We start from the raw sequence: 15,084 nt of genomic DNA on the forward strand, positions 1-15,084 counted from the left end.
TCGTTTCTCTCAACACTCAGATCCACCTAGCTGGACGGCCACACGTTCAGCCAGTACCGGAGCCGGGTCCAGTGCCTGCTCAGTCTGCCCCAGGACTTCCCCGATGCCGGGTTCTGTCAGGAGTGGAACGCCTCGCTCAAGGTGAGGAGGGCGAGTCATGAGTCTATAACTGTGTTTTTGGTACGTTAGTTAGTCAGTTAGGGGCGAGCGTTCCGGTTACCATTGTTTGAAAAGCAAAGCTTTTGCACACCTACAAGCGACAGGTGCGTAGGAGAGGGTACGGTGCCCCAAAAATGAACAAGGAAAACAACCGCACACTGTCTTCAAATGCAGTGACCACCATTTATTTACAGGGAAATAGCAACGTTTGGGCCTATGCGGCCTTCATCAAGCTATCTTTATCGTTCAAAGATAGCTTGACGTTCAAAGATAGCTTGATGAAGCGTTGCTATTTCCCTGTAAATAAATGGTGGTCACTGCATTTGAAGACAGTGTGCGGTTGGTTACCATTGTTTGCCATATTGCTGTTTGAAGTTGACTTCTGTAATGTTTCTGGCCATAGACGTTGTGTGAAGATAAATCCATAGACTTCTGTATGTTTCTGGCCATAAACGTTGTGTGAAGATAAGTCCATAGACTTCTGTAATGTTTCTGGCCATAGACGTTGTGTGAAGATAAATCCATAGAGGATGTTTTACGACGACACTACAACTCCAGCAAAGACTACAGATCCCAGAACACCCTACTGGTAAGAGTAATCTATTACTGGTACCACTGAACCACTCCCTGCACACCCTACTGGTAAGAGTAATCTATTACTGTGTCTGTGTCTGTCTGTGTCCGTGTCTGTGTCTGTAGATGCTAGTAGTGAGCGGTGTGTCCGTTGCCAACCCTTCCATCAAGCCCGCTGACTTCCAGGAGGCCAGTCGACTGTGTTCATACGACGCCACGGCCAACATCCTCCACGGTGAGAGAAGAAGAAATAAGGGGGGAGCCCGCTGGCCTAGCGGTCCAGGCGCACGCCACACACTGTATATACAGTAGGCTCTACTGTACATGATACTGTGTACAGTAGGCTATGGCCTGACGGAGCGTCGCGTGTTCGAGTCCCGTTCATGACGACCTTTGCCGCACGTCTCTCTCCTTCTCTATAAAAAAATATATATAGAAAAAAAGAAGAAGAAATTATAATAATGAAATGACTCCCGTTGTTTATAATTGTTATAATTCAAGTGTTTATTTATTTTCCAAAATGGTACAAATCAGTTTAGTACAATACAGTGTTGGTGTAGCAGCAGCAAAAAAATCGACAACACTATTGATAAATCATAACGCACCGACCGCAGCATATTTGAAAATATAGGCTCTAGAGTGCCGCCAGATATGGCAGATTTTTTCTCTGAAAAGCCCCACCTTCTGTTAAATCCCACTTCCAGAAAGTGTGGAAAATTCATCGGGAGCTTCTGGAATGTTTGGGGCTTTTACACTGAATATGCGGTATTATAAGTTATTATCTTTTCACATCATTTGTGAAAGAACACTGTCAATGTTTCATTTTCGTCAAACAGGATCACTGAGCAATGAAAACGCTGCAGTTTATTTTTTGTCAACAAAACATAAAAATACTATGCAAAAAAAATAGGCCTAGAAACTCACAACAACTCGCCACAACAATTTGGCATGGATATATTAGGATTGTGAGTTCTTGCCCATACCCGAAGGCGGGGTTGGCGAAAGGTCCTTTCTGTGTGGAGTTTGCATGTTCTCACCGTGTCCCCTAGGGTAGGTACCCTCACAAAAACATGCAGTAATCCTGGTCACTAAACTGCCTCCCCCTGGCCAGCCGGGGCGCCTGATGGAGGGGAAAGGAACTGGTTGGAATAACGTGTTCCTTCCACGCGCTACGTCCAACCAGGGAAACTCCCCCCTGTCAGGTGTAAAGGAGCAACTTGGACACTCAGGCATGAAGGAAGCATGAGTTAAGTCCGTTGCGCTCCCCAGGTTGGTGGAGGGTGTGTAGAGCCCAGGATCACAGTAGATGATTGGCACAGGGGTGAAAAATGGGTTACAAAATCGTGGGATAAAATATATATATTAAAAAAAAAAGGATTGTGAGTTCTACTCTCCATGTACAGCATGGTTATATTAGGATCGTGAGTTCTACTCTCCATGTACAGCAAGGCCAGCCTGTGTACATGGAAATACTGCTGGGATTTTACATTTTTTAATTGAACTTGAGTATTCTCTCAGTGTGTCTGCTGTGCAAACAATACTCCTTTGACTTTACAAATGGTTTTTAAATTATTATTTTTGTAGACTATAATTGTTCTACCACCGGGTGTGTTCAGGTCTGTCCATCTTAGAGCTGTGTCTGATTATAGCCATGAAACACCTGAATGACATCTACGATGGAGAACCCTTCAACTTCCAGATGGTCCACAATGGTAACATTTACACCCTACACACACACACACACACACACACAAACACAACCATTTTGTTTTCTATTGCCCGTTGTATCATGAGCTACGTCAAAAGTTATTTAACAGATGTAAAAATATAGATCTGATGTGGTTAAGTGATGCAGAGCGACTGAGGTGGATTTTCGAACAAAAGATATTTGCATTAGCAGAATATATAGAGAAAGCTTGGGTGACACACGGACAAAGAAAACTTATATGTGATGTATTTTATTTTATGATAATGCTTATTTCTGTTTTTGTTTTGATCAAATACTTGGTGTAACTTCTGTGTGAGAAGTGAACGTGATATTGTTTATTTATGTTGTTGGTGTCTTATAATCCCGTAAGGGATGGATCTTAACGACAAGACACGAAAATAAGAATCATTCACACACACACACACACACAAACCCTCTATGATTTGTGTTTTTGTAGAGTTTAAGAAGTTTCTACAGAGGAAGTCTCATTCCGTCCACAACTTTGACCAGCCAGTGGTTATGAAGGTCAGTACAAGGTCACTTTGACCAGCCATAGTTTAGTAGACTAAAATGTATTTTGGCGGGCCTTCATGCCTTCGTAATGAGTGTTTTTACACTTGCTGAAAATAGCATGCAACAAAGTGTAAAATGACTTATACTGGATCTGTTGTCCACTAGTCCCTTCCTAACATTTTAGTCTAGTTTTCATTTGTTGATGAAATTGTCAGTATATTTACTCTTAGTTTTAGTCATCGTAGCTTAGTTTTCATTTGGTTTCCATTTGTTTTTGTCAGTGAAAATAGGTAGTCGGCGAACATTTTTCGTCTTCGTTTTAGTCGACGAAAACAACACTGGTTCCAGCAGGTCTCAATGGGGGGTTTTCATAATGTCTCCTCCCGCCTCCCGCGCTATAGGCCTTTGAACATCTGTCTCCTCCCGCCTCCCGCTATAGGCCTTTGAACATCTGTCTCCCTCCCGCCTCCCGCTATAGGCCTTTGAACATCTGTCTCCTCCCGCCTCCCGCTATAGGCCTTTGAACATCTGTCTCCCTCCCGCCTCCCGCTATAGGCCTTTGAACATCTGTCTCCCTCCCGCCTCCCGCTATAGGCCTTTGAACATCTGTCTCCCTCCCGCCTCCCGCTATAGGCCTTTGAACATCTGTCTCCCTCCCGCCTCCCGCTATAGGCCTTTGAACATCTGTCTCCTCCCGCCTCCCTCTATAGGCCTTTGAACATCTGCAGCAGCTGGAGCTGATCCGGGCGGTGGACGGCTCCACGGTGAAGGTCCAGACAGAGTACCAGCTAATGAGGATGATGCTGGACCACAGCCAGGTTCTGGACGCTCTGCAGAAGTACCCGCAGTGCCCCACCGACGTGCAGCAGTGGGCCACCTCCGCCTTCGGCTAGGAAACTCACACACACACACACACACAGTGAAGGTTCAGAGTAAACGTATCTATAAGTCGCTTCACGATGCATTCTGTACACACTAAATGTCTGTCCGCAGACAAGAGATTGTCATGGTAACGTAATGTCATGGCAACTTGGCCATAATTCCTCGAGTCGAACTCACTTAGAGAATACATGACTCTATCGTTCTGATAGATTAGTCCTTTTGGTGTGTGCTATGCTTTGTTCCTGGCCTGTTTGCCATTGAATAAAACTGAAGAGGTGGATGCAGTCTTTTCCATAATCCAAAGACAAGTGGCTCTGAAAATGACTATCCCCCGGCCCAGTTGTGTGTACTGGTTACGTTAAGAGCATGTACTGGTTAGTGGTTACTCCAGCCAGGTATATCCTACTGGTTACGTCACATCTCCCCAGTTAAGAACATGTACTGGTTAGTGGTTACTCCAGCCAGGTATATCCTACTGGTTACGTCCCATCTCCCCAGTTAAGAGCATGTACTGGTTAGTGGTTACTCCAGCCAGGTATATCCTACTGGTTACGTCACATCTCCCCAGTTAAGAACATGTACTGGTTAGTGTGGTTAGTGGACTGGTTAGTGGTTACTCCAGCCAGGTATATTATATTATTATATTATATTATATCCAGAGTGTTCTGGCTGGTCCCCAAAAAAGAAAACACACTTTTTCCTTGTATCTTTATTTGTTTTATTTCTTCTTTTTCATCATTAGTCTTTTTTCACCTGTCACTCCTGTTAACAACACACTATCATACATCCATACATACACTCTGACCAAACACCCTTAAACACAAAATATTCAAGCTTCAATAAGGCATGTCATTGATCGGACACTGCATGATCACATGACTGTCATAGGAACCTACTGTACACAGTACACATATCACTGATATACAGACCTATATGAAACTCTTGGAAAGGTTATGAAATGAGGAGAAAAAATAAATAAATACTGTTTTCAAGGCCTGGATATTTCGTTTGGAATTGACAGAATAATTTAGTGAAATTAAAATTTGAATCGACATGATATTATTATCATTGACAATGATAAATGGAAACCCTATTCTGTTTTCTGTTGTGGTGGGTGTCAGTTCAATGTGTAATACTGCCATCTAGTGGTTGATTCCAGTTGAGTTTCAGACACGGAGAAAATACTGTAAAGTGGTAAATACTTGATAATACTATTCTGTTAGTATTTCAAGGATGTTTGGTGTATTTCTATGGGATCGGGTGCAGAAGGAAGAAAATCATCTCAAGGTTTGAAGGACTGTATCTTGTCTTGTCACTTTCCTTTCTCTCATGGATTCGTTTTTATGTCTTCATTCAGACACAATGGCCATCATTCAATGTCTCTGAATACCAATGATATACAGTAGGTCATGATTCAAACCGCATTATGTTTTTGCTATACAGTAGGCACTTAAAGAACTATATAGAACAGATGAAAGTGATATGCAGTGATATATATTTATTTTTAAATCATCCTGTCGGCTGTGTTAAACAATCAAGGTGGTATGGTTTGTTTGATTGATTGATTGAAATATTTATTAACAGTTTGTAGAATTACAGTACATTTCAAGCACAAACTCAATACAAAGACTGTTAACTGTGAGTGGACGACCCAATTAAGCATTACACTTGTTTACAACAGGGTCCACCATGTTCAATTCATCAAAACATTTAGAGACATACAAATAGACACTTCTAGTTCTACAGTATGTAGTTAAAAAACCAAAACAGGAATTCATCATATAGGAAGCAAAAAGGGAAAAGATACATATACAGTGAGGGGAAAAGGGGGGTAGCCTTTTATTATTGCCTTTTCATTAAACTATTATTTGAAAATGTAATAAAGAACATGGGGGGAGGGGAGGGGGGGACACATTTCTAATACTTGTAAAACTGGACATTCACTCTCCATACATGGAGATATTCCACTTATCTTACTAACGTATTCAAATCTAATATTACAATCTCCATATTTGTCCGGGCTGACCTCTAGAGCTCCATATATGGAGACGGACAGACATTAGTGATGTAGAAAAACCCCATATATGGACCGGCATCGTCACTGTGAGCTATGATGTAGAAACCCCATATATGGACCGGCATCGTCATGGTGACCTATGATGGTGACACCCATCACCAGCTGACATGCATCCAGTCAAACCCTATTATAAAGAGAGTTAGGGAAACTCTTGGAGACCCCAAGGCCTTCAGCATGAGACAGAACATCTGGCTTTACAACGAGATATTGTTGTCAGATTAGATTTTGATTGATTGACAACTTGAAAGGTACCCACACTTACTGGCCAATCTGGACTGACTGGGCACAAAGTCTAATCTGGGTGGGCACTGACCGGGCATAACGTTTTCAATCAATCAATCGAATTGCCATGAAGCTCATTCTCAAGTCTAGCTCAGAAAGATACTTCAATTTGGCGAATAGAATCAATAATTCATTAAATTCCCCAAATAATCGAAGTATCTCTTGAGCCAGAGCCTGCTCTGAGCTAGCTACCGCTCTCACCAGCAGGTGTCACTGTTTATACATTATACACGAAATCCAGTGACGTCACCACGTGACCCGGAAAAACACCAGCATAGAACGGAGGCTCCTCCTCCCTCTCGTGTCTCCTGCTGCCTGCAAATCAAAACACGGCCGTTTTTCATCAGAAGAACTCAAATTCCACCCATGGCGAGATGAGAACAGCGCACTGATCAGTCGATCGATCGATCACTCGCTCCATTGATCATCATGACGTCATTAGGGAGCATGCGGAGTGTACTTGTTCTCCGTACGGCGGTGTGTTTCCACCACCGTAGGAGCTTAGTGTCCTCCTCTGTGTTTAAAGGTACAGTACGTGATGTATTTATTCATTCATTTAGTTACTGAGTCTGATTAATTGAAAATGGTGGACCCTATTGTAAACAAGTGTAATGCTTTATATAGTGTCGTCCACAGTTAACCGTTTTTGTATTGAGTTGTGCTTGAAATGTACTGTAATTCTATTCTGCAATACTTCAATCAATCACTAGTTGAAATAAGTGTTAAATGTCTCTAATATTGTGATAGTAAGTGAGAGAGAGAGAGAGAGAGAGAGAGAGATGAAGCAGGGACCCCTTAGCTGAGAGAGAGAGATGAAGCAGGGACCCCTTAGCTGAGAGAGAGAGAGCGAGAGAGAGAGATGAAGCAGGGACCCCTTAGCTGAGAGAGAGAGAGAGAGAGAGATTAAGCAGGGACCACATAGCTGAGAGAGAGAGATGAAGCAGGGACCCCCTTAGCTGAGAGAGAGAGATGAAGTAGGGACCCCTTAGCTGAGAGAGAGAGAGAGAGAGATTAAGCAGGGACCACATAGCTGAGAGAGAGAGATGAAGCAGGGACCCCTTATCTGAGAGAGAGACAGGGAGTTGGTCAGAGGAACGGGACTTGAACCCTGATGCTGTCGGGCATTAAGGGGACTTGAACCCTGATGCTGTCGGGCATTAAGAAATTAACCCATTTAGCAGATCTACAAGCTCGTAGCACGGCACTGCCGCACTATGACTATGAGCTTGCAGATCTTCTATTTTTCAACGGCTAAAGTATAACATAATGCTTAGAACACCAAAAGGACCTGCCTTATACTCTTCTAACCTGTAATCTTCATCTTCATCTTCACACCACAGCGTCCCCGGGCCTGGTCTTCCAGTCGCTGTCTACCGACGTCTTCCAGAACCTGGCCCTGGAGGACTGGATCCACGACCACGTGGACCTGGAGCGCAACCCGCACGTGATGCTGCTGTGCCGGAACTCTCCCTGTGTGGTGGTGGGCCGGCACCAGAACCCCTGGCAGGAGGCTGATCTGAAGGTAAGGAGACTGTCTGTGTGGTGGTGGTGGTGGGTCGGCACCAGAACCCCTGGCAGGAGGCTGATCTGAAGGTAAGGAGACTGTCTGTGTGGTGGTGGTGGTGGGTCGGCACCAGAACCCCTGGCAGGAGGCTGATTTGAAGGTAAGGAGACTGACTGTCTGTGTGGTGGTGGTGGGTCGGCACCAGAATCCCTGGCAGGAGGCTGATCTGAAGGTAAGGAGACTGTCTGTGCGGTGGGGTGGGTCGGCACCAGAAGTCTCGCATAAAAGTCGCGGACGTTTTCGGCTGTCGGACAGCTTCTTTTCCGGGTTTTTAGACCGCTGGTGGATGGAAGTTAAGCTCCACCCCTGCGGCTGACTGCCGCGGAGGTGGACCGGGGGGTCAGCGGCCAAATGCAGATATTTTTGGGGGTCCTTGACATGAAATAGTTTGAGAACCACTGACGTTATAGAAACATGGGGTTTTAACCCTGTGAGAACCACTGACATTAGAAACATGGGGTTTTTCAGAAAACTGTCGTGATTTAGAAGACATTTTGTAGAATGGAGCCCAGGTCTAAATTACTTACTTACTTACTCCTCTTCGTCCCCAATGGGACATAAGGCTTCAATGAGCGCTCTCCATGCGATCCCTGGCAGCATGTTGCGCCTCTCCTCTCCCCAGGCCAGGTTCATCTGTTCCAGCTCCTGTGTCACAGTTCTGCACCAGGTGGTCTTGGGCCTCCCAGGTTTTCTTTTGCCTGGTGGTGTCCATCTTAAGGCCACCTTTGTGATGCAGTCCTGCTCCATCCTCAATACATGTCCTATAGCCATCTCAGTCGTCTGTGTGTAATGTCCTTGGTAATGCTCCGGCTCCCTGTTTGTTTGTACAGTTCATTGTTGGATATTTTATTTGGCCAAAAGCCCAGGTCTAAATGGGTTTAAGTAAACTAAGTAAATGTAGTTGTTTCCACCACAAGGCGCTGAGGATCTCCTCGGTTCCTCTGGCCAGGAGGAGGAGTGGAGGAGGAACCGTCTTCCACGACCTCGGCAACGTCAACCTGACCTTCTTCACCTCCAAGAAGCTCTACGACAGACACAGGTATGAAACTGATTCTATTACGACAGACACAGGTATGAAACTGATTCTATTACGACAGACACAGGTATGAAACTGATTCTACTACGACAGACACAGGTATGAAACTGATTCTACTACGACAGACACAGGTATGAAACTGATTCTATTACGACAGACACAGGTATGGAACTGATTCTATTACGACAGACACAGGTATGAAACTGATTCTATTACGACAGACACAGGTATGAAACTGATTCTACTACGACAGACACAGGTATGAAACTGATTCTATTACGACAGACACAGGTATGAAACTGACTCTATTACGACAGACACAGGTATGAAACTGATTCTATTACGACAGACACAGGTATGAAACTGATTCTATTACGACAGACACAGGTATGAAACTGATTCTATTACGACAGACACAGGTATGAAACTGACTCTATTACGACAGACACAGGTATGAAACTGACTCTATTACGACAGACACAGGTATGAAACTGACTCTATTACGACAGACACAGGTATGAAACTGACTCTATTACGACAGACACAGGTATGACACTGATTCTACTACGACAGACACAGGTATGACACTGATTCTATTACGACAGACACAGGTATGAAACTGATTCTATTTAGTCAAACTCATCTTCTTCTTTTCTTTTCTTTTTTTTTGCTTTCTGTTCTTGGTCAGTCCGTTGCCTTAGATCCTTTAAATTTACCCAACATTATTTAGTATTTAGTTTTGTTAAATCAAAGTTAGTTAATTTTGATCAAAAAGAGATGGAGATGCACAGAATAATAATAATGTAAAGTAGGTTATGTTTTGTTCTGAAACATTTGCTACTTTTCAAAATCTAAGCATTGCTTTAGAATCTTCTTTTCATATTGTCCGATTTCTTTTCTTTTTTTCTTTTGTAATTCATGTTTGACAATGTGTTAAAAACCTGGGTTAAGCTTAAAATGGTAGGCAATATAATATCTAGCGTCAGTCTGTAAATTTATATATATAAATTATATATATATGTAAAGCGCCTTTAACCAAGGCGCTTTATAGATTGTGCATTACATTCACACATTCACACACCGATGGCAGCGGACACCATGCAAGGCACCAACCTGCACATCAGAAGCAATCAGGGGTTCAGAGTCTTGCTCAAGGACACTAACTCTGGGGGAGGAGCCCACAGGGTTCGAACTGGCAACCTTGCGGTTTCCATCCAGCCACTATTGTATATTGATCGTGTGTTCTTTTAAAATGGAACTATTTCTTCTTTTTTCTTCCTTCCACAGGAACCTGAGGCTGCTCATCGCGGCTCTGAAGAACGTCTCGCCGCAGTTGGACGTCCACAGCACGGAGCGCTTCGACGTCCTGCTCAACGGACACTACAAGGTCTCCGGTACGCACGCAGCGTCCACACCAGATCTGATTCTTTATTCCATGAGCTAAGCTGGGTCGTACGTATACTGTTGGCTTGTCTTGACTCTTCAAGTATACTTGATACAAGTATGATATCAAGTATAATGCCAGTAAGAGTGTTGTTCTTATTTGTAGCACAAAAGTCAAACATTTCCTGATTTTTAAACTATCTTTTAGCACTCTTGAAGGGCTGTATTTTGCGTGTCTTAAGTACCAGGTCTTATTACCTAACTTGAGTAAACTAAAGACCTGGAGGCGTGATCAATGCTCTTTGGCCACTCAGAATAGCCAAATGGCATTGATCACGCCTCCAGGTCTTTAGTTTACTTTGCCTGGACTATTCTTTTATTGGATTTATATTGTATTTTGTGTTTTGTATAGATAGATAGATCTTTATTCGTCATTGCAACGTGTACAACGAAATTAAAAGTGCCAACCAATCAGTGCATCATATCACAAAACAACATACTGTACAAGCTAAAACAAAACACACATGACTTATTTTTATTGCACAACCCCAGCAGCACTAGTAATGCACAAACATGTAATTTCAGCTGTTATCGCACAACAAACCCTTATTGCACTTATTGATAGCAGAGAAAACTAAAATGTGTCGCAGCAACAGATCATTTTTTAGCAGCATTGAGTGCAGTTCTATCGCTGTGGGATAAAAGCTGTTACTGAATCTGTTGGTCTTGGACTTGATCACTCTTAGCGTCTGCCTAACCTCGCCTCACCAGGCTTTCCACCGCCTCGGAGGAAAGCCTGCTCTCTGTTTCAAAAGTCCGTATGATCCGGGCTGGGGCCGGATGATGTGGTTACGTCATGTTGTAGTATTGTTTTGTAGTCGCCAGACAGGATGAACAGGCGGCAACAACTTCCTTTTCCCTCTCAATAAAAGCTCTCGCTTACGAGAGCTTTTATTGCTTTTATTCAAACAGGAAGCAACAAACAGCTTCCTGTTTGTTGTAGGCAAACCATTGCCTACAACATGACGTAAGCATATCATCCGGCTCCAGCCCGGATCATATACCGAAATGAAATGGTGCCCAGGCTAGCGTCTGCCTGATGGCAACAGTTCAAACAGTGAGTGAGCGGGGTGGGACGTGTCTTTCATAATGTTCAGAGTTGTATGTTTCTGTATGGACATAGAGCACCGAAGTCTGACGTCACTTTCAGTAGAGGGCGTCAGTCCCCAGGTTCATGGATTTGTTTAGTTGCATTGAAATCCCCCATTGAGGCGATTTTAGATCGCCTCATATAACAACTGTGTTTGAAAAATAAACATGTCACCCCGGCCGCTTCACTCATATGGATATGAAGAATCAAATGACTGAGAGAAAACGCTATCGTTACTGCTGCTGAATTAGTTAGATTTTCGCTAGAAGCAGACTGTATCATATATGAGTGACTGACTGTTGCAAACGATACAGAGACACCTCCCTGATAATAACGCAGAGACAGCTTGTTTAAGTTTGGACCACAACGCTTATAGTAGACGATATTAAGATCACCCCATGTTATTCTCCATAGAGAAATTACTTCCGCGAACCAGGGGAATCGTCGGGATGAGCGAGTTACGTCAGGACTTCGGTGCTCTATAGAGTCTGCAATAAAGGCATTAATTCCATTCATTCATTCATTCATTCATTCATCAGGCACGGCAGCGAAGCTGGGCCGCACCGTGGCCTACCACCACTGCACCGTGCTGTGCTGTGCGGACCGGGCGCTGCTCTCCGCGGCGCTCCGGCCCACCTGTGAGGGGATCCGGAGCAACGCCACCGCCAGCGTCCCCTCGCCCGTCAGGAACCTGCAGGAGGAAGACCCGGCACTGGACTGCCGGACCGTCATGAGCGCCGTGGCGGCCCAGTACAACACAGGTCTGTCTTTAAACACATCAGGGGGTGTCTCATCCTATGTGTTCTCATCCTATTACACATCAGGGGTTTCTCATCCTATGTGTTCTCATCCTATCACACATCAGGGGGTTTCTCATCCTATGTGTTCTCATCCTATTACACATCAGGGGTTTCTCATCCTGTGTGTTCTCATCCTATCACACATCAGGGGTTTCTCATCCTATGTGTTCTCATCCTATCACACATCAGGCGGTTTCTCATCCTATGTGTTCTCATCCTATTACACATCAGGGGTTTCTCATCCTATCACACATCAGAGGGTTTCTCATCCTATGTGTTCTCATCCTATTACACATCAGGGGTTTCTCATCCTATGTGTTCTCATCCTATCACACATCAGGGGTTTCTCATCCTATGTGGGTCAGGAGTCAGGACTCCCACTAACCTTAAAGGGATAGTTCAGATTTATTTAACTTAAGCTTTATGAAATACTTGCCATTAATATAGTGGTTGCAACTTGCAACTGTATTAATTGATTGCCCGATTGAGTCCCGTGGCGGGAGTTCTGCTCTGGTTTTGGTGAAATATTAAGTAGTTCCGGTCATTTTGTGGGGGGCACTGGGGGGGCCACGCAGTAAAGGTAAATTAATCCACAAAACTAACGTTATTTGTATTGTTGACCTATTTCTAATGGTGCGTTCACACGAACAGATGCAAAAGATTCAAAGATGCAAAGCTGCAGGCTTCTATTGACAATGGAATGGTAGACCGCGTCTGCCCGTGTGAGCGCAACAATACCCGGACCCCAAATGATTGGCTTAATGCAATGTGCAGCATCGTTGTCAAACAAACAAACCAACATACAGTATAAGTGTATACAAGGTATCTGCTAAATGCCTACAGTTCCAAGTGCTTGTCAGGATCATTCCAGCAATCATTTTTGAAGTGACACATAACGGTCACTTGTTGGAGCGCTTAGCACCGCTCAAAAACCGAATGAACTTATTTCATCATTTGCAGTTTTTTAAAGTAGAATCGAGAGATAGAAAAAATACTTTAATATTCCTCTCCTCTCCTCTCCTCTCCTCTCCTCTCCTCTCCTCTCCTCTCCTCTCCTCAGAGTTTGGTTGCAGTGTACCAGTACAGAGGGTGGATCCCAGTGACGAGCGGTCGTTTCCCGGCATCACCAGACTGGCCAATGAGCTGCGGTCCTGGGAGTGGACGTTCGGACGCACGCCCAAGTTCGCCGTCCACGCCCCGCTCCGTCTCCACGACAACGACGTTGACGACGCCTCCACCAATCACAGCCCGGCGCCGGTGGCGGGTTCCGCAGCCGTGGAGGTGAAGAACGGGCTCATAGAACGCTGCGAGGTCCGGGCGCCGCACGACTGGCTGCCGGCGGAGTCGTGCGCCGAGTTCTCCTCGCTGCTGATTGGCCGCAGGTTCTCTCCGGGCGCCGTGGCGGCCGTCACCGCGGTGATGATGAGGGCGGCGCCGCCCGGGGACGAGCGAGGGGCGCGGCGGCTTAACGAGCTGTGTCACAGTGTGGCCGCGCTGATGTGACACAAGGGGGGGCGGGGCATCTCAGGATAATATATATGTATAAATATAAATATCACTTTAGTTCAACCTTATGCTTTGTAAATAGTGGATGAGTTGCACTGTACTTGGTGCGATCTTTTTCAGCCTGCTGTACACCAAATCAAACCTTCTCGTGTGGCTGAACGCTACTTGTCCCTCTAAGAAGTTAGTCGCCGACCACACGGGGCCGCGAAACTAAGTTAACAAGCCGGAAGTCTCGTTCGTTATCGGAATCAACCAGACAAATCACTGGCCATGGTCACTGTGAAACTCTTGTCACACTGACTGCAGTGGAGAGGTTTCTCTCCAGTGTGAACACGCTCATGTCTCTTCAGGTCACTTGACTCTGTGAAGTGAAACTCTTGTCAAAGAGCTATCAATCTGTCAATCCTTTCCGTGTCCGGGCCCGGGTGAGCTTCCCCGTGTTGAGTCAAATTAAGCCGCAGGCTCCACTCCTGGTGGTGCCCTTCCGTCAATTCCTTTAAGTTTCAGCTTTGCAACCATACTCCCCCCGGAACCCAACCATACTCCCCCCGGAACCCAACCATACTCCCCCCGGAACCCAACCATACTCCCCCCGGAACCCAACCATACTCCCCCCGGAACCCAACCATACCCCCCCCCCCAGGAACCCAAAGACTTTGGTTTGGCGTGGCTGACAGGAAGCGCTCTCCTCTGCGTCAGTCAGCCGCGGAGGTGGAGCTACTTTTCCATCCACTAGCTTAGTCTAAAAACCCCACGAAGAAGAAGAAGGGCGTCGGGTTCTTCTGACGCGGCTGTGCGCGAAGATCTGCCCGTTTCCCGAATCCGGCTTTCATCACGCTGTCAGAGCTGGTTATGCCGACTTAACGTCTGCTGTAAAATTACAATACCTGTGGTTACTTTTTTTTTTTTTTTTTGAGGGGCACTAGCCCTTCCTATGCACAGCTATGTGTGTCTGTCCGTTCAGCTTATTGGCTGAGCACGGAATGTGATGTATTATGATGATAAGAGCGCCCCTCACTTCACACAAGTGTGATTTTTATTTATTTCAAGGACCACCGTCCATAACTGTGACCGTGTAGAGCTTGTCAACGGGCTATTTCTGCCAAATCTTGTTCACCTATTGCACACAGTACAGGATAATGGACACTATGTATATGGTTAATGTGGTTAAACCAGAGCTATGTTTCTTATCGGTTTAATGTGGGAACAGGAGCTGCTGTCACTTTACGTGTGTGTGTGTGTGTGTGTGTGTGTGTGTGTGTGTGTGTGTGTGTGTGTGCGTGTGCGGTCACCGCGCTGTAAAGACAAAGTGTAACGTTGCGTGTGATAAAGTGTGTAATAAAATGTGACCGTTTCTGACTGAGCCTAATCTAATGTATTTTTTCATATATCATGAAAGCAGGGAACCATAGCTTCAAATTGACATATTGGTTGTTCAGTTTGACCCACCA

At 45.0% G+C, this 15,084-nt stretch overlaps 2 protein-coding genes across 2 annotated transcripts in view; both read left to right on the forward strand.

Moving 5' to 3' along the window:
* Positions 1-4,795, forward strand: part of orc4 (origin recognition complex, subunit 4) — a 12,507-nt gene extending 7,712 nt beyond the window's left edge. Inside the window, exons 10-15 of the mRNA XM_080758633.1 lie at positions 31-141; positions 662-748; positions 859-967; positions 2,349-2,444; positions 2,898-2,965; positions 3,664-4,795. Coding sequence (XP_080614759.1) covers positions 31-141; positions 662-748; positions 859-967; positions 2,349-2,444; positions 2,898-2,965; positions 3,664-3,846 — 654 coding nt within the window. The 3' untranslated portion in view covers positions 3,847-4,795. The remainder of the gene's footprint in view (positions 1-30; positions 142-661; positions 749-858; positions 968-2,348; positions 2,445-2,897; positions 2,966-3,663) is intronic.
* Positions 4,796-6,623: 1,828 nt separating this feature from the next.
* Positions 6,624-13,720, forward strand: lipt1 (lipoyltransferase 1; the record flags this gene model as incomplete). Its single annotated transcript, XM_080758430.1, has 6 exons — positions 6,624-6,720; positions 7,535-7,716; positions 8,676-8,797; positions 10,082-10,188; positions 11,867-12,088; positions 13,188-13,720. 6 exons carry the CDS (start codon positions 6,624-6,626, stop codon positions 13,628-13,630), a joined length of 1,173 nt encoding a protein of 390 aa, XP_080614556.1. The 3' UTR covers positions 13,631-13,720.
* Between the last annotated feature and the right edge of the window lie 1,364 nt (positions 13,721-15,084).

The sequence above is a fragment of the Protomyctophum bolini genome (assembly GCF_963924005.1).
Source record: "Protomyctophum bolini genome assembly, chromosome: 24".
NCBI lineage: Eukaryota > Metazoa > Chordata > Actinopteri > Myctophiformes > Myctophidae > Protomyctophum > Protomyctophum bolini.